A 24,979-nucleotide genomic window follows, 5' to 3' on the forward strand; every position below is an offset into this window, starting at 1 on the left:
TGAGAGTCCTGCTGGGTTGCAGTGTGAGGTGAGGAAGTCTGGCAGAAGCCCCATGGAGTGCCCTAAGGCAGGTGCCCCCAGTCAGCCCAGAACACCCTGCCCTGGCTGGCCATGCCGGGCTCTCTGTCAGCTGCCCCATAGCTCCTGCAGCCATGGAGGTGCCCCTTGGCAGGACCCTGTTGGTGGCAGGGTGCTGCAGGGCAGCGCTGAGCACAGCCACGTGGGATGGGGTCTGTGAGCACGGGCAGGGGGAAAGAAGAGGTGGGTACAGAGCAGAAGCTCCTGGCAGGGACAGCTGCATGCAGCAGAGAGAGGGGCAGGCGGCCAGAAGGAGCTGTTGCCAGAAACGCCATGGCAGGGGAGATTCGGGCACCTTGCGGCCATGCCCTGCAGAGCAGACACCTTCCCCTAGAGCAGCCCCTCCCTGGCCTCCTCTCCCCCTGCAACCCATGGGCTGTGGGGCAGGCATGGCCAACATTGCAGGCAGAGCCCAGACGAGGAGACGCTCCCAAGCTCCGTCTGGCTGAGACCTTCACCTGGAGACAAGTTGAACATTCTGTCCAGCTGCACTTGGACTGGGGCTTCTCTGCTCTCAGCTGTCTCCAGATTCTTCTCAGGGAAACACCTGAGAGGGATCGTCCTGCAGCTCACAGAGGGGTGACACAGGGCAGCTCAGAGCAGGACTGATGGACAATGCTGCTCTGCTTGATCTTCACCAAGGGACAGTGCTGTTGCCTCCTTGCACCCAAAGGGTTTCACTATGAATGTACATGAACTGTCAGAGCATTCAACTGTCTCATACATCTCCTAAGCAGTATCAGGGCAACTCTGAAAAAAAAAATAAAATTAAAAAAAAAAAAAAACAAACAGCAAAATATCTGCAGCTCTGCTCATCATTCAGATGAGTTGTTTGGAACAGCACTGCAAAGCTCATGAGTTTGAACTTGAACAGTAGACTGAACTTGGATTTCCCTCATTCTCCTGTTTCATTTCCAGTTTTCCTCAGATAATTCTGTTTTAACATTTTTTCCGTCTCCTCCTCCTCAACAGACAACTGGGTCCAATGTCAGCAAATGCCCAACATCAGCTCTGTGAGTGAGTTCCTCCTGCTGGCATTTGCAGACAAGCGGGAGCTGCAGCTCCCGCACTTCGCGCTCTTCCTGGGCATCTACTTGGCTGCCCTCCTGGGCAACGGCCTCATCCTCAGCGCCGTAGCCTGCGACCACCATCTCCACACCCCCATGTACTTCTTCCTCCTCAACCTCGCCATCCTTGATCTGGGATCCATCTCTACCACTCTGCCCAAAGCCATGGCCAATGCCTTCTGGGACACCAGGGCCATCTCCTATCAAGGATGTGCTGCTCAAGTCTTCTTTTTTGTATTCTTCTTTGGTTCGGAGTTTTATCTCCTCACCGTCATGGCCTACGACCGCTACGTTGCCATCTGCAAGCCCCTGCACTACGGGAGCCTCCTGGGCAGCAGAGCTTGTGCCCAGATGGCAGCAGCTGCCTGGGCCAGTGGCATTCTTGATGCTGTCCTGCACACGGCCAGTACATTTTCCCTGCCCCTCTGCCAAGGCAATGCTGTGGACCAGTTCTTCTGTGAAATCCCCCAGATCCTCAAGCTCTCCTGCTCAGATGCCTACCTCAGGGAAGTTGGGGCACTTGTATTTAGTGTTTCTTTAGGCTGTGGTTGTTTTGTTTTCATTGTGGTGTCCTATGTGCAGATCTTCATGGCCGTGCTTAGGATGCCCTCTGAACAGGGCAGGCACAAAGCCTTTTCCATGTGCCTCCCTCACCTGGCCGTCGTCTCCCTGATGGTCACCACTGTCATGTTTACCTACCTGAAGCCCTCCTCTATCTCTTCCCCATCTCTGGACCTGGTGGTGTCATTTCTGTACTCAGTGGTGCCTCCAGCAGTGAATCCCATCATCTACAGCATGAGGAACCAGGAACTGAAAAATGCACTAAGGAAATTACTTTCATACATACTTAAGCATCAATAATATGCTCATCATCCTAACAGTACTGAGAAAATTTCTCTCAAAATGTTTTCTAAAATTGTTTGTTTATTTATTTATTTATTTATTTATTTATTTATTTATTTATCCATGATATTTTTATTTTAAATTAAGGGAATATCTTCTTATCCTTCTACATATTGATTTTTATTTTGACCCAGTCATCTATGGTACTTTAAGAACCAATCTTCCAGTGTAGATAAAGACAATAAAGAAGCCATGAGGTATTCACAGCTCTCAGATCCCATCTCATTCTCCCAACAGGGAAGGGGCTCAGGGCTAAAAGCACTGCTGTCAAATTTAGGAACAGCTCTTGTGGCACTTGGTGCTGCCCAACGCTACTCAGTGGGGCAATCTAGAGCTTCACGGACTGGAATCTGGAGCTGCTATGTGCCTAGGCCAGGCCTCTTGTGCTGGCCTGGGGAGCAGGGCTGGCCCTGCGGGAAACAGGCGCTTTGTGCTGGGGATCTCCCAGGCAAGAGAGCAGGGCTACTGCAGTTTCACAGATCTCCATCTCCTGAGCTGTGGCTGGCCCCAGCACAGGGGCGGCTGGGGAGGCCCAGAGCCACCTTTGTGCCAACAGCTGCGGTGCCTTGCGAGGGGCTGGGGCTGTGGTGGCCATGCCCAGAGCCCTGCAGCAGCCTGTGGTGGGCACTGGCCTGGAGTCAGCCCAGCCTAGGCTACTGGGCTGGGCTGGGCTGGGCTGGGCTGGGTTGGGGAGAGGGCAGGGAGCTGGGGGGAGGTGGGCAGGGGCTGGGCTGGGCTGGGCAGTGCCCGGCAGAGGGCAACAGCAGTGTCAGGGAGCAGTGGCAGCATGCAGGGGAGGGCTCCCAGCAGGGCTTGGTGCTGCAGAGGCAGGGCTGCATGAAGGGAGCCCAGAGCTGCAGGGGCAGGGGACAGGAGGCCGTTCTGGGCCCTTGCTGGCCTGGGCAGATCAGGAAGGGGGCCCAGGGCATTCGTCCCCTCCCCGCAGTCTGCCAGGACCTTCAGGGACATCAGGAAGAGCCCAGGGCCAGGCTCTGCCCCGTGGCCACGAGCCCTTCCTGCCCTCTTCCTGCCACGCTGTGTGAGCTGGCTGCAGCAGAGGGGACCCCCAGCCAGCATCTGCATGGGGCTCTGCCACCCGCCTTTCCCTGGCCTTCTCCAGCACCCTCTTTGCTGCTCTCTGATGCATGCCAGCACCTCCCCATGTGTGCCAGCCAGCACATATGCTGAGGGCCAGTGTGGCTGCTGCAGGTGCAGGGAGCTCTGATAGACTTTTGTATCCTTTTCCAGCATGTCTGAAGTGCCACTTTTCTCAGAAATAGAGTAACTGTGACTTAAAATAGTCATATGAGGCTAATCCCTGGCTTCAACCTGTAAACTTAATTCCTACACCTAAATACTACTCAGCACCCTGACAGGAATCCACTACTCTAATGATTGACCTCAAAGTATCCCTCAAAGACAAAACTCAGCCCATAGCCGCTTCCCCTAGCTCTTACTCTCTTAATCACTCTGATCTCATCCCTTTATACTAGCAATAAAAATGGCCTCTTTAACATTAGAGAACTGCTTAAGAGACCTAAACAAAACCCTAAGCCCAAATGAATTTGAGGGGCCATGGATCTGATCAGCTTGTGGGCCACAAGGAGGAGAAGGGTGGGAATGCACTGATGAGCTCAGCTCTGCCTCAGGATCTCCTGCCCCAGCAGGAGGAATGTGACTGTGGCAGTGACTGTGAGGTCACTTCTGTCTCTGCAGTGGATAGGGCAGCAGCAGGAACGTGTCACAGAAAGGGACTGTGAGGTCACTTCTGTCTGTAGCTGGCAGGTCACCCTTGCCTTCTCCCTGGGATCTGGACTTTTGGGCTGACATCTGCCAATGGCCCTGCTAGGCCAGCAGAAGGCACCTGTTTGGCATGCTGACTGTGGGATACCCTCTGCCTCCATACCCAGAAGGACCCAGACAGAAAGAAGGCCCCCATATGGGTTGTCCTGTCCCTTCTGCTTGAGTCCACGTCTGGCCAGCAGGAGGCACAAGGCTTGGCTGTGTCTAGCCAAGAAGCTGCAAGGCCAGCAGCAGGCCCATGGCTTGAAAGATGCTGGTGAGGTATCTATGATCAGACCCTAGCTTCTTTTTTCAAGGAACAGCTGGTGAGGGTTGATGAGACATTTGTGAAATGATGGAAATGTTGGGATGAGAGCAAGGTGGTGAACAGAGATGGCTGTCTGCAAACTTCCAGGAAGTAGGAAAAAGTGTGGGACAGCATTTGAAATCATGCAGAGAAGGCAGAGGGTGCTGGCAAGAATGGAATTACCCAACAGCCCTGTCCCTTTGGCTAGAGCTTTTGAGAAGACAACATATAGTCATTGCAATGCAGCCTCTTTTCTTCCTTGCAACCCTGTGCAGAGGCAGGGAGGTGTCATACCAGTGTTCTTCTCATGGCATCACACTGTCCACCGCATTCCTCAGACCCCCAAGAAAAGTCCTGAGGCAGACAGGGGGATGCAGGATCTCTCCTCGCAGTGGCTGGGGTCAGGCCTTGGCCCTTTTGCTTCACCAAAACCAAGCAAGACTTTTCTCAGCACAGCGCTTTGCCTATCTGTAATCATGGCCTCCAATTATCTGTCCTAACATGTCCCTGGGGAAGCTTTGTTAGGAACAGCCCTCATTGGGGCCCATTAATACTCCAAGTCACTTCAGCTTTTCCTTTTGCATTTGCTTTTTCGCACAGTTGCATCATTCTGCCCTCAGTACCCAAGTTTCATTGGCTCAGCACCAAAATACTCCATGGAACTCATTAAAACACAGAAACTCCTAAGGAGCCATATCTCTCCCACCATTTTCTTCAAGTCTTCAAGACTTGTTCAGCTAATTGTAGAGCTGTCATTATTCTAGTTAAGGGGGAAGATTTCAAAGAGCATCTAATAAAAATCTTTCTTCATTTTAAAGGCTGAATTTTGTTGTGTTTCAGTTGAGAGCATCATTCTCCTATAGGTATTGGTCTAGAGTTTCCCCTTTGAAGCCCTGCTTAGGTGAGAAGAACAGGGGTTTTCCTATTTCAAAACAAACAACAGGAAATCATGCTGCAATTTGCAAACAAACAAACAAACAATCAAAAACAACAAAAAACAACGTTCAAGTTCCTTATTTTGTTGACTCCAGTGATGTTTACCTTCCCAAAAGGATGACTGTACATGATGCATTTTACAGTGATTAATAGGAAATTTTCAATAATTGTGTTAATATTAATCCATATTATACTAATTCAATGATAAATGTTGAGGGTCTTACTAAGGAAACCATTAGACAGACTGCTGAGAGATGGGTGAGCTTGAACTCACTGAAACTCAAAGCAGCAACTGGGTCACTGAGAGCGGTCTTAATGGTCAAAGAGTAAGGGGAGGGAAAACCAGGAGAACAATGGGAAGTCCAGGTCCAGACAGGCAGATGGAAAGGGGACATTCAGCAGGGTCTGTGTAATCAAGATGGGTTTTGTGCCTGGAAGACGAGGGAGCACACCATGATAGACAAAGCAATGAGAATGCAAGTGCAGGTGATCATCACAATTTCTTCTCCTGCCATTAATATAGACCATGGAAATTAGCATTTCTTCATGAAAGAAAATATACTTCATGTGAGACATTTTACAGAAGGGATTGAATCATCTGAGCTGATGAGTAGTTACTTTATCATTCGAGTACTAAAGAAATAACTGTGTGTTCAGGCAGAGCATTACTGCTTGACCATAAGCATAACCAGGGAAAACCTCCAGTGGCCCCGTTGTGTTTGAGGCACTTCCCTGCACTGGTAGGTGTCAGAAAAGACCTGCAGGAGGCCAGAGCCCTTTGGGAAAATCAGGCGGAGCCAGGTGGAGTTCCCAGGGCACCTCCACTACCAGCCGTGGTCTTTGTCCCTGCAACTGCAACCCAGTGCAACACAGGAAACCCCTTCCAAGACAAACCTCTTCTTCAGTGGGTTGCTGGGACTGACCTAGATTTGAAATGGCCCTTGGAAACCTGAGATACTCTCCCATATTCCTACTAGACACATGAACATCCATTACCTTCCTGGGTCATCTTTAGTTAACTCAGGCTGATAAACTCAAGTATAGCATAATTCAAATGGCTGAGCCAGAACCCATCAGCTTGCCCCACTTTGGAAATGGCCCTCATCCAACTAAGGTTTTGAAAGTGAAAAATTCAAAATGACCTGTGAGGTCAATGCGCAGAGTAAGGGAAGGTCACTCATATTGTGCTGGAGTAGTGTGGTGGTTTTCAGTTCTAGTCAGCTAAACACCACAACCGCTCTCTCACTCCCCCTTCTTAGATGAGGAGGGGAAGAAGTAAAGTAAAGAACAACTTACGGGTTGAGATATGGATAATCTAATTAAAGGGAAATAATAATTATTCTTATTATTATTAAAGAAAGATTATTACGAACTAAACTATTTAACTAAAGGGAAAAAAAGGGAAAGGGAAAAAGGGAAGGGGAAAGGGAAAAAAAGAAAAGAAAAGAAACAAACAAGACAAATAAAGCCTATGTGGAAGTGCAGAGGAAAGAAATTACTCTCTACTTCCCACAAATGTGCAATGCTTGACCACGTCCTTAAAGCAGGGCCTCAACGCACATAGCCGGTGTTCGGGAGGAGGACCGATGTTTTCACAATGAGAGCGCACCCCTCCCTTCTGCTTCCTGTTTCCACCTTTTATTGCTGAACCCAGTACAAGTAGCAGAAGGCAAAAGCATTGCATTGTGCCTCAGAATAATCAAGGAGACCTAATCCAGTTCATCCATGAGAAAAAGCAGAGTGAAGGACGTTGAGTTGTGTCCTAACATGAAGAAGGATTACATCACTGGTGAAGGAACGCTCTTTTTGTGCCACCATCAAATCAATTTACACAAAAACTCTGTCAAATAAAGGTAACCTGTTCCACAGTGGCGCTGTCACACCACAGGACAGAGGAGGGACATTTTTCAGTTTCAGCCTCTTTTTCAGAGAGGCTTTGCCCTCTCTCTGTTCACCACGGCGCAGATCCTGGCCCTGGATTCTCCATGAGCACCTTGCAGGTCCTGGCAGGCTGCAGGGAGGGGACGAATGCCCTGGGCCCCCTTCCTGCTCTGCCCAGACCAGCAAAGGACTTGGTGGCTCCCTATACCTCCTCGATGCCACCACTCCTGTCACGATTCAAACCCAGAAACCTGCTTCTTGACTGGTCAGGGTCTCCAGGGGCACTGGGCATCTACCAGTGATGCCTCAGTGAAGCCCTGACACCCTCACCCAGGACTCTGTGCCCCATGCCCCTGTGTCCAGGTGGAACCCCAGTACAACACCAAGATCTTGAGCCTGATATTCCCTGAGTGTCTTCTGCATTCCAGTTTGGGAAGAAGAGCCCTGAGCACTGTGCAAGTTCCTTTTACTAATAAGATGCCAAAACAGAGACCAGGCGTCATTTAGGAATAAACACATTCCAAGAAAGCCTCTGGGTCACACAGAGGACTGGTCATCTGGAAAAGAGGAATGAAAGCAAACATATAACATCTAACCAGAAACATTTTATTTATTAATTTTTATTAAACATTTTATTTATTAAATTTTAAAGAATGCTATACCTAATCATCACAAAGTGCCTGAGATTAACTTGAGTAAAACTAGAAAAGTGAGATAGCCAATTTATTGCTATGTAAGTATTACCACTAGAATCAGTTTCTTCAGTGTGGCTTTCAGGTCCTGGTTCCTCAAGCTGTAGATGAGGGGGTTCACTGCTGGAGGCACCCCTGAGTAGAGAAATGACACCACCGTGTCCAAGGATGTGGAGAAAATGGAGGAGGGCTTCAGGTACGCAAACATGACAGCACTGACAAACAGGGATACCATGGCCAGGTGAGGGAGGCACATGGAAAAGGCTTTGTGCTGGCCTTACTATAGAGATGAGAGGACTGTCACCTAGATCCACAAGGTCTAATCCAAATTCACTGCTCCTACCTGTGGCAGCTGGGCTCTTGGCCCTGAGCCCCCCTGGATGCTGGGACTGCTCCCGTAGCTCCAGAGGAGATAGGAAGACAAGGAAACTGAGACCAATGAATTTCCGCTGACATCTTTATTGTCTTTAACTACCAAGGAAGCCTGGCTCTGTATGTCCATTAGATGATACAGGAAAAACTAACACAAAATGTAACATTCAGAATGCTGACAACTACATTATTAAAAACAAAATAAAACATTTTTAAAATATTAACAGAGAAAAATAATTTTAAAAATGCTGTATCGTTTTCCCAAATACCCTTCGTTTTCTGTTAGGATTATTATTAATGACAATGTCATGATAACACTAGTAACGATAAAAATGATATGATATAATATGAATCAAAACACTTGCATATTATTAAGAATACATCCTCTGAACACATCACGGATGCTTAAGAAGCATGTACAGAAACAGTTTCCTCACTGCATACTTGAGCTCCTGGTTCCTCATGCTGTAGATGAGGGGGTTCACTGCTGGAGGCACCACCGAATACAGAAGTGCGACCACCAGGTCCAGGGATGGTGAGGAAATGGAGGGGGACTTTAGGTAGGCAAATATGGCAGTGCTGACAAACAGGGAGACCATGGCCAGGTGAGGGAGGCATGTGGAAAAGGCTTTGTGCTGGCCCTGCTCAGAGGGCATCCTCAGCACAGCCCTGAAGATCTGCACATAGGACAGCAAAATGAAAACAAAACAACCAAAGGCCAAGAAAATACTAAACACAAGTGCCCAAACTTCTTTGAGGTAGGCATCTGAGCAGGAGAGCTTGAGGATCTGGGGGATTTCACAGAAGAACTGGTCCACAGCATTGCCTTGGCAGAGGGGCAGGGAAAATGTGTTGGCCGTGTGCAGGACAGCATTGAGAAAGCCACTGGCCCAGGCAGCTGCTGCCATCTGGGCACAAGCTCTGCTGCTCAGGAGGCTCCCATAGTGCAGGGGCTTGCAGATGGCAACGTAGCGGTCATAGGCCATGACAGTGAGGAGGCAATACTCAGCTACAACCAAAAAATCAAAGACAAAGAGTTGGGCAGCACACCCTTCATAGGAGATGGCCCTGTTGTCCCAGAGGGATATGGCCATGGCTTTGGGGAGAGTGGTGGAGATGCAGCCCAGGTCAAGGAGGGCGAGGTTGAGGAGGAAGAAGTACATGGGGGTGTGGAGATGGTGGTTGCAGGCTACGGCGGTGAGAATGAGGCCGTTGCCCAGGAGGGCAGCCAGGTAGATGGCCAGGAAGAGTCCGAAGTGCAGGAGCTGCAGCTCTCGTGTGTCTGCGAATGCCAGCAGGAGGAACTCACTCACAGAGCTGATGTTGGGCATTTGCTGGTTCTGGCCATGGGATTCTCCCAAGGAGAGAAAAGGCAGTAAGAAAATACAACACAATTATCTGATGATATCTGATTCAATTTCAACCTATTAAGCCGACATTAGGCTGTTCTCTTTCATGAGCCCTGACTGTTGCTGCCTGAGGGTGTCCCTGGGAGCAGGGGACTCTGCTGTGGGCAGTGTAGTTAACAGTCCTCACCTATTAAAAAAAAAAAAAAAAAAAAAAAAAAAGTAAAAAGGAACATGGGGTATTCTCATATTAATTTAACCCTTCATATGAAGAAATTTTTACTCCCAAATCACCTAACGGCAGAGAAGGGCCGTGGCGATTTCTTTTTCCTATACTGTCATTCCTGCTGCACTACAAGTGAAACCTTGTGGATCCTCAGTGTCACAGATACTATTCCTCTAGTGCATAGTGTACTTCAGAGAGCACAGCTACTCTGTCCATCACGTCTGGTCTGAGCTGCCCTGTGCTGGTGGGAGAGAAGATCAGTGATTTTCCCAGGTAGGTGTCTGAGCCCTCCCCCACACAGCATTTCTGGCAGCAGCTCCCTCTCACCGCCTGCCCATGGCCCTGCTGGGAACTGGTTCTCTGATCCCACATCTCTTCCCTGTTCATGCTAATAGACCCCATCTCACAAGCTGTGTGCTCAGACTCACTCAGATTCACCTCCACTGCAAGAATCTGAAAGCAGAGAACCCAAAAAAGCCTTCCTCTGCAGACTAATGAAGCCTCAGTCTTCCTCTTGAAATGCCCATTCATAAATGCCATCCTCTAAAGTTTCTCCTAGTCCAAATTACAAGAAGAATGAAACCCACTCTGACAGATGCTATCAGCCATCTGATGTGCCAGCTGTAGAAGACCCCTCTGGCAACCCCACCTGTATTGCCCTGCTGCCAGAGACTCACGGTATCAAGAACCTGCAGATGTGTCCTGCCACACGCTGCCCTCTTTTGTTGTGCTCCTCACTGTCTCAAAGCCCTCTCTCCTTCTCTCCGCTCCCCGTGCAACCTGCAGTCAGAGCCCCCAGCCCTGCTGCGCTGTGCAGAGGAGCTGCTCCTGGGCACAGCTGTCTCTCTGCACCACGGCCCTCTTGCCACGAGCTCTCTCTGTCCCAGGAGCCTGGCCCAGCTCAGCAGCACAGGCCCAGCCCAAGGCATTGCAATCACTCCTCTGGGGGCTTTGATGATGAGCCCACAAACCTCAGGCACTCAGAGACAATTAAAGACATCTCTCCAGAAGTCCAAATCAGATGCAAGTTTCCTGCAGTGTCCCCCTGAGGGCCAGCACTGACACAGACTCCCTTGGAGCTTGTTAGAGCAGAACACTGGAGGCAGTGAGGACAAGGAGACAAAGGCAATATGAAGGTGACACTGAGGTGTAGGAAAACAGGATGTGTGTCACCAAGCACAAGGGTTAGGCCTTGACTCACTACTCAAGGAAGGCATTTCTTTCCCTTGACATCTTGCTAAGGGCTCTTCCTGGGGCAGTAGGAGATGGGGATGTGCATTGCCAAGTGCAGGAGAATGGTACAACCATATGTCAAGGAACATATTCCAAACACTTCTTCCACTCCAGAGCTCTTGTCCCTCTCCTGGCTGTGCCAGCCAGATGGCACAGGGGTGTGAGGACAGGCTCTACCTTACCAACACCGCAGCCTCTGCACTGGGTTGGGTCTGCCCTACCTGCCCATGCCTTCTTCTCCCCCTTGCCCAGCGTGGCAGCTGGTGGTGTCTGATTCTGACAAGGAGTGCTGTGCATGGTGAGTGAAGCAGGAAGAGATGCTCCCTGCCAGACATGCATGATCCATCTGTTGATTTTATCTCCTGGGTATTGAACAGGGAAGACACACACAGAGTCACACAGCCAAACGCCCCTCACTCAACAGAGGGAGCCACTTCCCAGGAACCTTCCTTCTTGGAACCTCGAATGCAGCAGAGCAGGCTCACTGGGAGCTGATGGGCAGAGGAGGCTGCAATGTACAGGACACTCAGCAAGCACACAGCAGGGCTCCAGACAGGGAGAGACAAAAAGGTCCTCTTGGAAACAGGGAATGTAAGGTTTTGCTTGGGAATTATCTGAATTTTGGTCAGACATTGCTCTTAACACTCTGTATTTATTTTTATTTTTTGTTCTCATTTGGCAGTGTCCATGTCCAGAACCAGCAAATGCCCAACATCAGCTCTGTGAGTGAGTTCCTCCTGCTGGCATTTGCAGACACCCAGGAGCTGCAGCTCCTTCACTTCGGACTCTTCCTGGGCATCTACATGGCTGCCCTCCTGGGCAACATTATTGCATTTAGCTTTTGTTTAGGTCTTGGCTTTTTTGTTTTCATTGTGTTGTCCTATGTTCAGATCTTCAGGGCCGTGCTGAGGATCCCCTCTGAGCAGGGCCTGCACAAAGCCTTTTCCACATGCCTCCCTCACCTTGTGGTAGTCTCCCTGTTTGTCAGCACTACTGTGTTTGCCGGTGTGAAGTCCACCGCCACCTCCTCCGTATACCTGGACTTTGCAGTGGCAGTTCTGTACTTGGTGGTACCTCCAGCAGTGAACACCCTCATCTACAGCATGAGGAACCAGGAGCTCAAGCATGCACTGAAGAAGTTGTTTCAGTTTTCTTCCAGGAGCAATTAGCTGCTGCTCTGCTGCTGCAATAGGAAAAACTCACCAAAAAAAAACACACGGTGGGAGACACAGCCTTTCAGTGCCATGTTCCAGGTCCACCAATGCAGCCCCCAAACTGTGAGAAACAAAGTAAAAATGTTATGTACAGAAGGAGAGCAGATGGATCTCAGGATACAGGGCTGCAGGCACCTGTGGGCAGTATGGACACTGACCTGCGGTCTCAATGTTCCCTGGGTGGGCAATAGGAGAAAGTGGCCAGTGCCTGTCCTGTGCCACCTCCCTGCCAGCCCTGCCCTTCCACAGGTGGAGTATTTCTCTCTTATTTGGGCACCAGCAGAGCTTTGCCTCCTTGTCCTCCACAGGGAGATGAGCCACAGGCCTGGCTGTGTGCGAAGAGGCAGCAGACCTGAGCAGAAAAAAAGCCAGTTTCTTGTCACTCCAGCATCTGAAGCATCCAGCCCCTGTGGTTGAGTCTGTTCTCTGCAGCAAAGGGATGTCACCAAGCCCCAGGTCTGTGGTTGCTCCTGCAGCTCTGAGGACCTCTCCAAGGGCATCACAGTATCAACGGTCAGGACCTAGGAGATTCAGCTCGCCCATGGATCACAGCAGTACGTTGGTAGGATTCCATAGTTCACAAGGACACGGACACCTCATTGCTCTATTTTCATGAATGTCTGTATTACAAATTGCTACAAATCCTTCCCTGTAAAGCAACTACATATTGCAAAAAACTGCTAAGTTACCACTAGGAAAGCAAATATGGGCTTGTGATGCTTTCCCTAAATCTGCACCAATAAATATTATTTGAGGTGTTACTGGTACGACGCTCATGAATCCACTTGGTGGAGGGAACAAGGCATGGCACCTTCCCCTTCTTTCTTTCGGGCTGGTCATGATAGCTCTTGAGTAATGTGAACATCATTGGGTAACCCTAATGATATGCCTCCAGACTGCGTTTCTGGCTTTTTCCAAGGGCAAACAACTAAACAAAAGAGTACCATAGTTCTGTTGGCATAACTGCCATGAATATAGAGAACATCAAATAGTTGTCTACCTTGCCTGGTCTCACACAGGACCCTTCCGTTGTGGGGTTGCTGAGAGCTGAAGAGCAGGTGCTGATGGCTGCCACAATGGTGCACTGGCAGCGATAGCGCACTGACCCCCAAGTCCTCCAAGCTCAAAAACTATGTATTCTTGTGAGCAAAATGTCAGAAAGAGGGGGCAGGAGACCTGCTTGAATGATCAGGGAGATCCTGGAGTGACTTAAATGGAAGAAAAAAGTATATATAATGTGGAAAAGGGGACAAGCCACTTGGGAAGAATATAGGGACGTTGTCTGAGGATGCAGGGAAGTGACAGGGAAGTCCCAGACCCATTTGGAGTTAAATCTTGCAAGGGGTGCCAAGGACAACAAAAAGGGCTGTTTCAAATATATCAAGAGCAGAAGGAAGAGGAAGGAAAATGTGGGCCAACTGCTTACCGAGGTGGGTGACCTGGTGACAAAGGATACAGAGAAGGCAGAATTACTGAATGCCTTCTTTGCTTCAGTCTTCACTGCTAAGAGCAGCCCTCCAGAATCTCTGACCTTCAGGACAAGGGAGGAAATCTGGAGAAACGAGGACTTTCTCTTGGTTGAAGAAGATCAGATCAGAGATCTCTTAGGCAAACTTGACAACCACAAATCCATGGACCCCGATGGGATACATTCATGAGTGCTAAGGGAGCTGGTGGATGTTACTGCTGGCTCACTCTCCATCATTTTTGAAATGTCATGGAGAACAGGAGAGCTGCCTGAAGACTGGAAGAAAGCTCATGTCATACCGGTCTTCAACAAGGGCAAGAAGGAGGACCCAGGCAACTACGGGCTGGCCAGCTTCACCTCCATCCCTGGAAAGGCAATGGAACAGCTCATCCTGGAGGTCATCTCCAGCATGTGGAAGAGAAGAAGGTGATCAGGAGTAGTCAGCATGGGTTCACCAAGGGAAACCATGCTTCACCAACTTGATAGGCTTCTATGATGGAATGACTAGCTGAGTGGGTGAGGGGAGAGCAGCAGATGTTGTCTACTTTGACTTCAGCAAGGCTTTCAGCACTGTCTCCCATAACATCCTCATGGGCTAGCTCAGGAAGTGTGAGATGGAGGAGTAGTCTGTGAGGTGGGTTGTGAGCTGGCTGGATGGCAGAGTTCAGAGGGTCGTGCTTAGTGGAACAGAGTCTAGTTGGAGGCCTGTAGCCAGCAGTGTCTCCCAGGGACCTACACTGAGTCCAGTCCTGTTCAACTTATATGTCAGTGACCTGGTTGATGAAATAGTGTGCACTCTTGTCCTGGTTTCAGTTAGGACAGAGTTCATTTTCCTCCTAGTAGGTGGAAGGGTGCTATGTTTTGGATTAGGATGAGAAGAGTGCTGAGAAGAGTTCTCAGCAAGTGTAAAGATGTGCTGTGTTGTGTCAAAGTGCTCTGTTTTGAGTCAAAGCTCTCCTCAGGCTCTCCTCAAAGCTCAACTCAAGCTCTCCTGCTCGGATTCCTCCTTCAGGGAAGTTGGGGTAATTGCGTTCAGTGTCTGTTCAGCATTTGGATGTTTTGTTTTCATTGTGCTCTGTCCTATGTGCAGGTCGTCAGGGCAGTGCTGAGGATGCCCTCTGAGCAGGGCCAGCACAAAGCCTTTTCCACATGCCTCCCTCACCTGGCCGTGGTCTCCCTGCATAGCATCACTGCCATGGTTACCTACCTGAAGCCTCCCTCCACCACCTCCCTATTCCTGGGCCTGGTGGTTTCAGTTCTATACTCAGTGTTGCCTCCAGCAGTGAAACTCTCATCTACAGCATGAGGAACAAGGAGCTAAAGGAGGTACTGAGGATGTTATTCTAATCTACAGTATTTTCCCATCAATGAGGTACCTGCACATCTTCCTCACATATACCTTGGCAAGGCAGAAACACCTTTGTTCATGTATTTCAAAATTGCTTTTAATTCTTTCAATACTATTCCAATAAAAATATTTTTTCTCCGTCTCACATCTTCAACCTTTTGTTGTTGTTGTCTTTGTTGTTTTTTAACCCAAAGACCTCATTTACAGGCGCTGGTAAGCTCTTGGTAATTAACCAAATAAAATAACCAGCAGATAGTCATTTTCTGCGACTCTTGTTTCTCATAATTTCTCTTCAGGTACAGCAGAGGTTGTGGAATGAAGAGCCCAGCTGCAATGACGAGGAAAAGCACAGATTTGGCTGAGGGCCTTGATGTTTTTTCTGCAGTAGTCTGTACCAAAAAGTTCTCCTAGGCCTCTCTATTCAGCAAAAGAGAAAAAGGGTGAGAAGAGCATGTACTAAGAGGAATGCCATGAAAAACCACCAAGACAAGGGCCATTTTCTGCCCCTGTAGGGGACTAACGCTGGGCAAGGCTCAGCTTGGAAAGCAGCCCTGTCGGACGTTCTTGGTGGGCAGTGAGCCGAGCAGGAGGCAGCCGTGTGCCCTGGGAGCACAGGAAGGAAGGCTGAGGGGCACCTCACTGCAGCCTGTCATGAAGCGTCCAGGGCCAGGCTGTGCCCCGGAGCCACGAGCCCTGCCTGCCCTTCTCCTGCCATACTTCGTGCAGTGGCTGCAGCAGAGGGGACCCCCAGACAGCCCCTGCATGGGGCTCTGCCACCCGCCTCACCCCGGCCCCCTCCAGCACCCTCCTTGCTGCTCTCCGATGCACTCCAGGATCTCCCAGTGTGTGCTGGCCAGCACATCTGCTGAGGGCCAGTGAGGCTGCTGCAGGGGCAGAGAGCTCAACATGGCCTTTGCAGCCCCCTACCCTGGGCCTGCCTCTCCCCTTGGCCTCGGCCCCGGCCTTGTCTCTGCTGGCAGGAGCGCTCTTGGCATGCACTTCCTGGTCTCCCCTCGCCTGCACAGAGCTGCTGCCCACTCATGCTGCTGGCACAAACGTGTCCTCACCAGCAGCACCACCCCTTGTGATGCTTCTCCTGCTGTTTCTGAACAATCGAGTTTACTGGACTGTGTATGTTTAATGGCCTGGCACATCAGACCCACAAATGTCTCAGGCTCTACTGGACACCGGTGCACAGTGTACCCTAATGCCATCAAGACTTAACGAGGTAGAAACCACCTGTATTTCTGGAGTGACAGGAGAATCCCAGCAGTTAACTGTCTGGAGGCTGAAGTGAGTCTAACTGGGAAGGAATGGCAAAAGTACCTCATTGGGACTGGCCCGGAGGCTATGTGCATCCTTGGCATAGACTGCTTCAGGAGAGGGAACTTCAAAGTTCCAAGAGGGCTTTGGCATAGCTGCCTTGGAGACTGGGGACATTAAACAGTTGTCTACCTTGCTTGGCCTTCCACAGAATCCTTCTGTTGTGGGTTTGCTGAGGGTTGAAGAACAGCAGGTGCCAATGGCTACCATGGTGGCGCACCTCAGGCAGCGTTGCACTAATTGAGACTCCCTGATTGCCATCCATGAGCTGGTTCATTGACTGGAGAGCCAAGGTGTAGCTGTAGAACTTGGTAGCATGGTTTGGTGATGGACTTGTCAGTACTGAGTTAAAGATGCATGAGCTGGTTTACACGTCCTTAAGTAGTGTAAGGCACAATGCAACTCTTTTTGCCTTCTGCATCTAGAGCACAGGAAGCATGACTTTGCCCTACTCTATTAACTGGGCAGGTCTTTTCAAATTACTCAATTTAGTTTTCCATGACTGGAAGGGGACGATTTCCCAAAAGAGGCCAAGCTCATGGGTATAGATACAGCCACATGAAGAAATAATTTCTTTACTTTTCTTCCTGAGTTTTCCACAGAAGACCCAAGAGAGACCATGGATTTCCAGGCATCTATTAATATTTAAGCTGAATTTCTTTGGTTCCATTGGTCATTTCAGTTTTATTTTATTTTATTTTATTTTATTTTATTTTATTTTATTTTATTTTATTTTATTTTATTTTATTTTATTTTATTTTATTTTATTTTATTTTATTTTATTTTATTTTATTTTATTTTATTTTATTTTATTTATGTATGTATTTATTTATTTATTTTACCAAGGCACCCCTGACTTTTCACAGAATCACAGAATTTCTAGGTTGGAAGAGACCTCAAGATCATCGAGTCCAACCTCTGACCTAACGCTAACAGTCCCCACTAAACCATATCCCTAAGCTCTACATCTAAATGTCTTTTAAAGACTTCCAGGGATGGTGACTCCACCACTTCCTTGGGCAGCCTGTTCCAATGTCTAACAACCCTTTTGGTAAAGAAGTTCTTCCTAATATCCAACCTAAAACTCCCCTGGCGCAACTTTAGCCCATTCCCCCTCATCCTGTCACCAGGCACGTGGGAGAACAGACCAACCCCCACCTTGCTACAGCCTCTTTTAAGGTACCTGTAGAGAACAATAAGGTCGCCCCTGAGCCTCCTCTTTTCCAGGCTGAATAAGCCCAGCTCCCTCAGCTGCTCCTCGTAGGACTTGTTCTCCAGACCCCTCACCAGCTTCGTCGCCCTTCTCTGGACTCGCTCAAGCACCTCCATGTCCTTCTTGTAGCGAGGGGCCCAAAACTGAACACAGTACTCGAGGTGCGGCCTCACCAGAGCTGAGTACAGGGGGACAATCACCTCCCTAGCCCTGCTGGTCACACTGCTTCCTATGCAAGCCAGGATGCCGTTGGCCTTCTTGGCCACCTGAGCACACTGCTGGCTCATATTCAGCCGACTATCCACCATCACTCCCAGGTCTTTCTCCACCAGGCAGTTTTCCAACCAATCCTCTCACAGTCTGTAGCTCTGCTTGGGGTTATTGTGCCCCAGGTGCAGGACCCGACACTTGGCCTTGTTGAATTTCATACAGTTGACCTCAGCCCATAGGTGCAGCCTATCCAGATCCTCCTGCAAAGCTGTCCTACCCTTGAGCAGATCGACACACGCACCTAACTTGGTGTCGTCTGCAAACTTACTGAGGGTGCACTCAATGCCCTCGTCCAGATCATCGATGAAGATATTAAAGAGGACCAGCCCCAGCACCGAGCCCTGGGGAATGCCACTAGTGACCTGCCTCCAACCGGATTTGACTCCATTCACCACCACTCTTTGGGCCCGGCTATCCAGCTAGTTTCTAACCCAACGAAGTGTACGCCAGTCCAAGCCATGAGCAGCCAGTTTCTTGAGGAGAATGCTGTGGGAGACGGTGTCAAAAGCCTTGCTGAAGTCAAGGTAGACCACATTCACAGCCTTCCCCTCATCCACCAAGTGCGTCACTTTGTCATAGAAAGAGGTCAAGTTTGTTAAGCAGGACCTGTCTTTCATAAACCCATGCTAACTGGGCCTGATCGCCTGCTTGCCCTGCAAGTGCCGCATGTTGACATTCAAGATAATCTGCTCCATGAGCTTCCCTGGCACTGAGGTCAAACTGACAGGCCTATAGTTCCCCAGGTCTGCCCTCCGGCCCTTCTTGTAGATGGGCGTCACGTTTGCTAGCCGCCAGTCAGCTGGGACCTCCCCCGATAGCCAGGACTGTTCACAAATTATGGAAAGCGTATTCGCCAGCTCTTCCGCCAGTTGTCTCAGTACCCTCAGGTTGATCCCATCTGGTCCCATCGACTTGCGTACATCTAAGTGCTGTAGCAGGTTGCTCACCAGTTCTTCATGGATAGTGAGGGCCACATTCTGCTCCTCATCCCCTTCCACCAGCTCAGGGTACTGGGTATCCAGAGAACAACCAGTATTGCCGTTAAAGACTGAGGTAAAGAAGGCATTAAGCACCTCCACCATTACCTTATCTTTTGTAACAAGGTTTCACCGTGCATCCAGTAAAGGATGCAGATTCTCCTTAGTCTTCTGTTTTGCGTTGATGTATTTGTAAAAAGATTTTTTGTTGTCTTTAATGGCAGTAGCCAGATTGAGCTGTTGGTACAAGCCAGGCCTTCTTGGCCACCTGAGCACACTGCTGGCTCATATTCAGCCGACTATCCACCAATATCCCCAGGTCCTTTTCCCCTGGGCAGCTGTCCAGCCATCCTTCCCGCAGTATTGCATGGGGTTGTTGTGCCCCAAGTGCAGGACCCAGCACTTGGCCTTGTTAAACTTCATGCAGTTTGCCTCAGCCCATGGGTACAGCAATCAACAAGACAGAAGTCACCTCACCAGCATTTTTAAAGCCATGGGCTGGCTGCTGCTCTTGCAGCTTCTTGGCTACACACAGCCAAGCCTTGTGCCTCCTGCTGGCCAGTCATGGATTTAAGCAGAACGGACAGGACAACCCATATGGGGGCCTTCTTTCTTTCTGGGTCCTCCTGGGTCTGGAGGCAGAGGGCATCCCACAGTCAGCATGCCAGCCAGGTGGCTTCTGCTGGCCTAGCAGGGCCACTGGCAGATGTCAGCCCATAAGTACAGATTTCAGGGAGAAGGCAAGGGTGACCTGCCAGCTACAGACAGAAGTGACCTCACAGTGCCTACCACAGTCACATTCCTCCTGCTGGGGCAGGAGATCCTGAGGCAGAGCTGACCTCTCTAGTCCCTTAGAGTCTAGGGCTCACTTTTCTGGATTAGAAATTTTGCAGATGGGCTGTTCTGCTTAGGGTGTCAGGTGTGTGGTTAGGTTATGGGCAAGCTTTGTGGAATAGTTTTTTGTTTTACATCTGCCTAGAAGTCTAGATATAATAGAGCATGTTAATGCTAGTATTGAAGGCAGGGATTAGGGTGAGCACAAGAGTAAAGGAAAGGGCAAAGGACTATGGGCTGAGTTTTGCTTCATGGAATACTTTGAGTTCAAGCATTAGAATAGGGGATTCCTGTCAGGGTGTTGGAGTAGCATTTAGGTTTAGGGATTACTCTTTAAAACTCTTTAAAATTGGATACTCTTTAAAATTGGTTACTCTTTAAAATTGGCTAATGGCCTTATATCAATGTTTTAATTCAGTGTTAAAGCAGCATCAACATTACCTAAAGCCTCTACCTCTACAAAATCATTATAGAAGATCGCTCACCCTCCCCCCTCCCTCTCTAGGGATGTCCGAATCAGCCCCTGGCTTTGTGTTTCATGGATTACTGAGGGCAGATGGAGAGACATCAGTCAAGGCAGGGAGGTGCTCAGGTGAGAGCAATGTGGGGAGGGGAAGTGGATCTCTAAGTCCTGCAGGGACACAGCTCGAGACATAGAACAGCGTAGTGCTGGTTATTAAATGCCTGTGGTGGTTATTGTCAGGGATCTTTTGCAAGATGAGAGCTGCTGATGGAGCCAACAGCTTTGTCTGCTGGGCTCTGGCACTTGTCTGTCAGTGATGCCTATGATGAGACACCTCATCCTTACAGCAACAGGGCCTCAATGCCTCCTCATCCCCCTCCAGGAGCCTGGGAGATGTCCTCCTGTAGCCTTGTACTTGGCACTGCCCTTACCCACTGTGCACTGACCCAGGAAGAGCCCTGAACCCAGCTGGAGGGACAGCATCTCCCTTCCCAGAGGCTGGGGTTAGGGCCCGACTGTTGGACTTCATGGGACACATCAAAGTTTCCTCAGCATCAGGGCCCCCTTTCCTGGGCCTTGGTCTCCCTGTCATCACTGCCTGCCCTTTTCTGTTCTAACAAGTCCATGGGGAGGCCTTGACAGTAATGTCCCTCAGTGGGACCGTTAACACTGTGAGAGGCTTTGGAGTTTGCATCAGACTTTCAGACTTGGACTACTTGAGAAGGTGCTTCAGCCACCCAGATAAAGCTCCTCTGCCAGGCACAGCATTGCTGGTGGCATTGCCTGCAGCTGACATGGGGAGAGGAGAGAAGGGGGAGAGAGGTTCAGGGCAGCCTGGAATAGGAAGGCAGGGGAGAGCTGGCAGAGGGAGAAATCTTGCCAGCCACCTCCCCATGGCAAGTCTCTGGGTGCAGGGCAATGCTGCTGCGCACCCTGCCAGGCTCTCCTGGAGCTGGCCCAGCCCTCAGCTGATGGGAGCTGTCAGGAGGACGCTTGGTGTTGGAGCTGAAGGGCTTGTGTGCTGCAGGGTCAGTGTGCAGGGCCTGAGGGCTCCCTCCTCTTGGGGCTGGCTGCAGGCTGTGCAGCCAGGGATGCAGGCAGGGGTGACCAGGGCTGTGGTGCAGAGCAGGGTCCCTGCTGTACCCCAGAGGCTGTGTCTGGCAGCAGGGCCTCTGCTACCTACCTACCTTTGTTGTTTTTTACGGAGTAATTTGACCTTCTCCATTCCTGCAGACAAGGACATGTCCTTGCCCAGTGGACTTCTCAGATCACTTAGGGTTCCCTTTTACCTGTTGCTGAAGACTAGGACTGACTGCTGCAGAGCCCACAGCACAGCCCCCTGCTTCTTGTGGCACCCTCAGAGCACCAAGCAGAGGTAAGCCAAGCAGCTGCAGAAAGCTCTTCCTGTGAAAGGAATGGGAAAGAATGTGTTGTGTGTGACTGTTCTATGAGACGTACAAAGTATTTTGGTCAGAGAAGTCCTTAAATTTTACAATGTCACTTCTTCTTTTGGACAGACTACCTTGCTCGGGGGCAATAAATATGTAACAGCAGCTCCATCACCGAGTTCCTCATCCTGGCATTCACAGAAACGCGGGAGCTGCAGCTCCTACACTTCGGACTCTTCCTGGGCATCTACCTGGCTGCCCTCCTGGGCAACGGCCTCATCCTCATGCCATAGCCTGCGACCACCGCCTCCACACCCCCATGTACTTCTTCCTCCTCAACCTTGCCCTCAACGACTTGGGCTGCATCTCCACCACTCTGCCCAAAGCCATGACGAATTTGCTCTGGGACACCAAGGCCATTCCCTATTCAGGATGTGTTGCACAGCTCTTTCTTATAATCTTTTTGAATTTAGCAGAACTTTCTCTTCTCACTGTCATGGCCTACGACTGCTACATTGCCATCTGCCAGCCCCTGCACTACGGGAGCCTCCTGGGCAGTAGAGCTTGTGCCACCATGGCAGCAGCTGCCTGGGGCAGTGGCTTCCTCCAAGCTGTGCTGCACATTGCCAATATATTTTCACTGCCTCTCTGCTGTGGCAATTCTCTCAGCCAGTTCTTCTGTGAAATCCCCCAAATCCTCAAGCTCTCTTGCTCAGACTTGTACATAAGGGAAGTTCAACTGACTACAGTTACTGTTTTTCTATTGTTGGGGTGTTTTGTTTTCATTGCTCTGTCCTATATGCAGATCTTCAGGGCTGTGCTGAGGATCCCCTCACAGCAGGGACGGCACAAAGCCTTTTCCACATGCCTCCCTCACCTGGCTGTGGTCTCCCTCTTTCTCAGCACAGTTATCTTTGCCCACCTGAAGCCCCCATCAATTTTCTCCCCTTCCCTGGATGTTGTTCTGGCATTTCTGTACTTGGTGGTGCCTCCAGTAGTGAACCCCTTCATCTACAGCATGAGGAACAAGGAGATCAAGGTTGCCATGTGGAAAGTGATGACTGGGTGGTTTTCTTGAGCAGTATATTGCCCACCTTCTTCTGTAAATCACTTGTAATGTTATTCATGATAGGCGAAGCCAGTGGGTCTTATGTTCTTGAGTTGTTATTGGTGTTCTGTTTTTTTTTTTTTCCTCAATTTTATTTTATCAAATATTTTCCACAAAGAAATATAATTCTTCATTTTGCTGAGTATTTAAACGAATTAAAGTGACTTTTTGTCTTATATCCTTCCTCTGAGACGTTTTCTGTGGCTGCAGAGTCAGTGCCTGTGTTCAGAGGTGGAGGGGAAAAGAGTCGTGGCCCAGCATTCAAACCCGAGAGCACCAGCGCTGGGTCCATGCAGAGCTGCTCTCCTGCCACTGCCACCCTCTCCTCCTGAGTCCTGCTGGAGGAGTAAGGCCTGGCTGCTCCTGTAGCTTGGTGCCAGTGCTGCTGTGTGGCCATGCAGTGCTGCTGCCTGTCCCACAGGCAGGGACAGGCAGTGGGCACTAAAGTGACACGGCTGGCCTCCAGAACAGAATTTCCCTCCTAAAAGGGCCGTGCCTGAAGGCTCACGTCATCTTTCAAAGTTGCTGTCACATCGGAATATGCTCAACGAGAGTCCCAAAGGCTCCCTGGGACATAAGATGTGCTGGGAGAAGAGCAGGGCCTGTCCAGGTGCAGGAGACACACAGGAACAGAAACCCTTTGCAGCTGCTGCTACCTGCAGGCACATCGTACACACATGGAGAGAGGAACAAGAGCGAGCACAAAGGCCATCAGCTATCCCTAGGGGTGTCATGAAGGCCAGTGGGGCAGAGTGTCTTTAGGTCCCTTCATCCTGAGAGTAACAACCATGGGGCATCTGCCTGAATAGCAAAGAACAGTCCAAGTGGAAGGCACCTTCAGAGACCATCTAGTCCAAAGTGCAAGACCTGAATGCAGCTCTGCAATGTGTTTCCTTGAACCGCCAAGATCCCTGTGCCCATTCCTCATGCTTTGGGGCATCTCAGAGGAGGACAGAACAAGGCGATACACCCACCACAGGGCTGAGGTGCCTCCTAGCCTCTGGCAGTGGCTGCAGGAGCCAGAGGGACCCTGCAAGTGCTGCAGTGCACTGCCTGTATTTGTTTAAGGCAGGGACTAGTGTCTCTGTGCAGCCCAGTGTGGATGAACAGGGCACGAGGCCAACTCAGATATGGGTACCTCACAGAGCCTTGACATTTCTCTGTGTAGAACTCCAGTAATTACCCCCAGTGTTCCCATGAGATTTTTATCATCCTCCTTGCACAGGTTCATTGCAAATGCCTATCTCTGACATATCATGCTACTGTGCCTTTTGGACTGGTGATGACAGCCAAATGGTGGCTGTTGGTGACAGCCAACATGGCTTCACACAGGGCAGATTGTGCCTGACAAACCTGGTGGCCTTCTACGATGGGCTTACAGCATTGGTGGAGAGGGGAAGAGCAACTCACGTCATGAACTTTGACTTGTGCAAATCATTTGACACTGTCCCACGCGATAGCCTTGTCTCTCAATTGGAGAGACATGGATGTGATGGATGGATCACCTGGTGGGTAAGGAATTGGCTAGATGGTCACCCTCAAGGAGCTGGAGAGACCAAGCTCAATGTCCAAGTGGAGGTCAGTAAAAAGTGGTGTTCCTCAGGGGTCAGTATTGGGGCCAGCACTGTTTAACACTTTGTCAGTGACATGGACAGTATGACTGAGTGCAGTCTCAGCGAGTATGCTGATGACACCAATCTGGGTGGTGCAGTCAATACACTGGAGGGAAGGGATGATGCGTAGATGGACCTGGACAGGCTTGAGAGATTTTCCCGTGGGAACCTCACGAGGTTCACAAAGGCCAAGTGCAAGGTTCTGCAGATGGATTGGGGCAATCCCAAGCACAAATACCAGCTGGGTGGAGAATGGATAGAGAGCAGCTTTGAGGAAAAGGACCTGGAGTGTTGGTGGATGAGAAGCTCAACCTGTGCCGGCAATGTGAGTTTGGAACCCAGAAAGCCAACTGTATTCTGGGTGGAATCAATCAAGTTTGGCCCAAAGGTTGAGAGAGGTCATTCTCTCCCTCAGCTCTGCTTTTCACTACTGCATTCAGTTCTGGGGCCCCAAACTGTAGAAGGACATGGAAGTATTAGAAAAAGTCTAGAAGAGGCCAAAAACAAGATAGAGAGGCTGGGGCATCTTTTCAGTGAAGACTGGCTGAGAAAGCTAGTTCTATTCAGCCTGGAGAGACCCTATAGCAGCCTTCCAGTACCTAAAGGGGGCCTAAAAGAGGGTGCTTTAAAATTAGGTATAAGGAATACATTCTTTCCTTTGGGGGTGGTGGTCAATAGAACAGGTTGCCCAGAGAAGTTGTGTCAACCCATCCCTTGCCCCTTCAAAGCCAGAAGCCTCCCATTCCAAACCAAGATGGACACCCCCCCTGCAAAGTTGCTGTTTAACCTCATCTTTCCTGCATGGGGTCTCCTCTGCACCACAGAACCCAGTCTCAGCTCCCACTTTGCCACAAGTGCTCTGCATGGGTGCTACACAGCCTAACTCTACCATGGCCTGCCCTGGCTCTGCCATCCCGCTGGGCAGGGGAGAGGGTGG

General features: G+C 50.0%; 3 protein-coding genes across 3 annotated transcripts in view; 2 read left to right on the plus strand and 1 right to left on the minus strand.

Annotated features, from left to right (window-relative positions):
* Window positions 1-1,062: 1,062 nt before the first annotated feature.
* LOC309890759 (olfactory receptor 14C36-like) lies at window positions 1,063-11,992 on the plus strand (the record flags this gene model as incomplete). The annotated part of the gene is made up of 2 exons (XM_082785164.1): window positions 1,063-1,739; window positions 11,714-11,992. The coding sequence occupies exons 1-2, from the start codon at window positions 1,074-1,076 to the stop codon at window positions 11,990-11,992; spliced, it is 945 nt and encodes a 314-aa protein (XP_082641290.1). The 5' UTR covers window positions 1,063-1,073.
* On the minus strand, window positions 8,414-9,349 carry LOC309890741 (olfactory receptor 14C36-like; the record flags this gene model as incomplete). The annotated part of the gene is made up of 1 exon (XM_082785149.1): window positions 8,414-9,349. One exon carries the CDS (start codon window positions 9,347-9,349, stop codon window positions 8,414-8,416), a length of 936 nt encoding a protein of 311 aa, XP_082641275.1.
* An 11,965-nt stretch (window positions 11,993-23,957) lies between the features above and the next one.
* LOC309890760 (ATPase family AAA domain-containing protein 2-like) overlaps window positions 23,958-24,979 on the plus strand; it is a gene marked incomplete at both ends in the record, with an annotated part of 54,213 nt that continues 53,191 nt past the window's right edge. The window contains one exon of the mRNA XM_082785165.1: window positions 23,958-24,007. Within this exon, the coding sequence (XP_082641291.1) occupies window positions 23,958-24,007 (50 nt within the window). The remainder of the gene's footprint in view (window positions 24,008-24,979) is intronic.

Source organism: Aythya marila, assembly GCF_965140915.1.
Source record: "Aythya marila genome assembly, contig: HAP1_HAP1_SCAFFOLD_186, whole genome shotgun sequence".
Lineage (NCBI taxonomy): Eukaryota > Metazoa > Chordata > Aves > Anseriformes > Anatidae > Aythya > Aythya marila.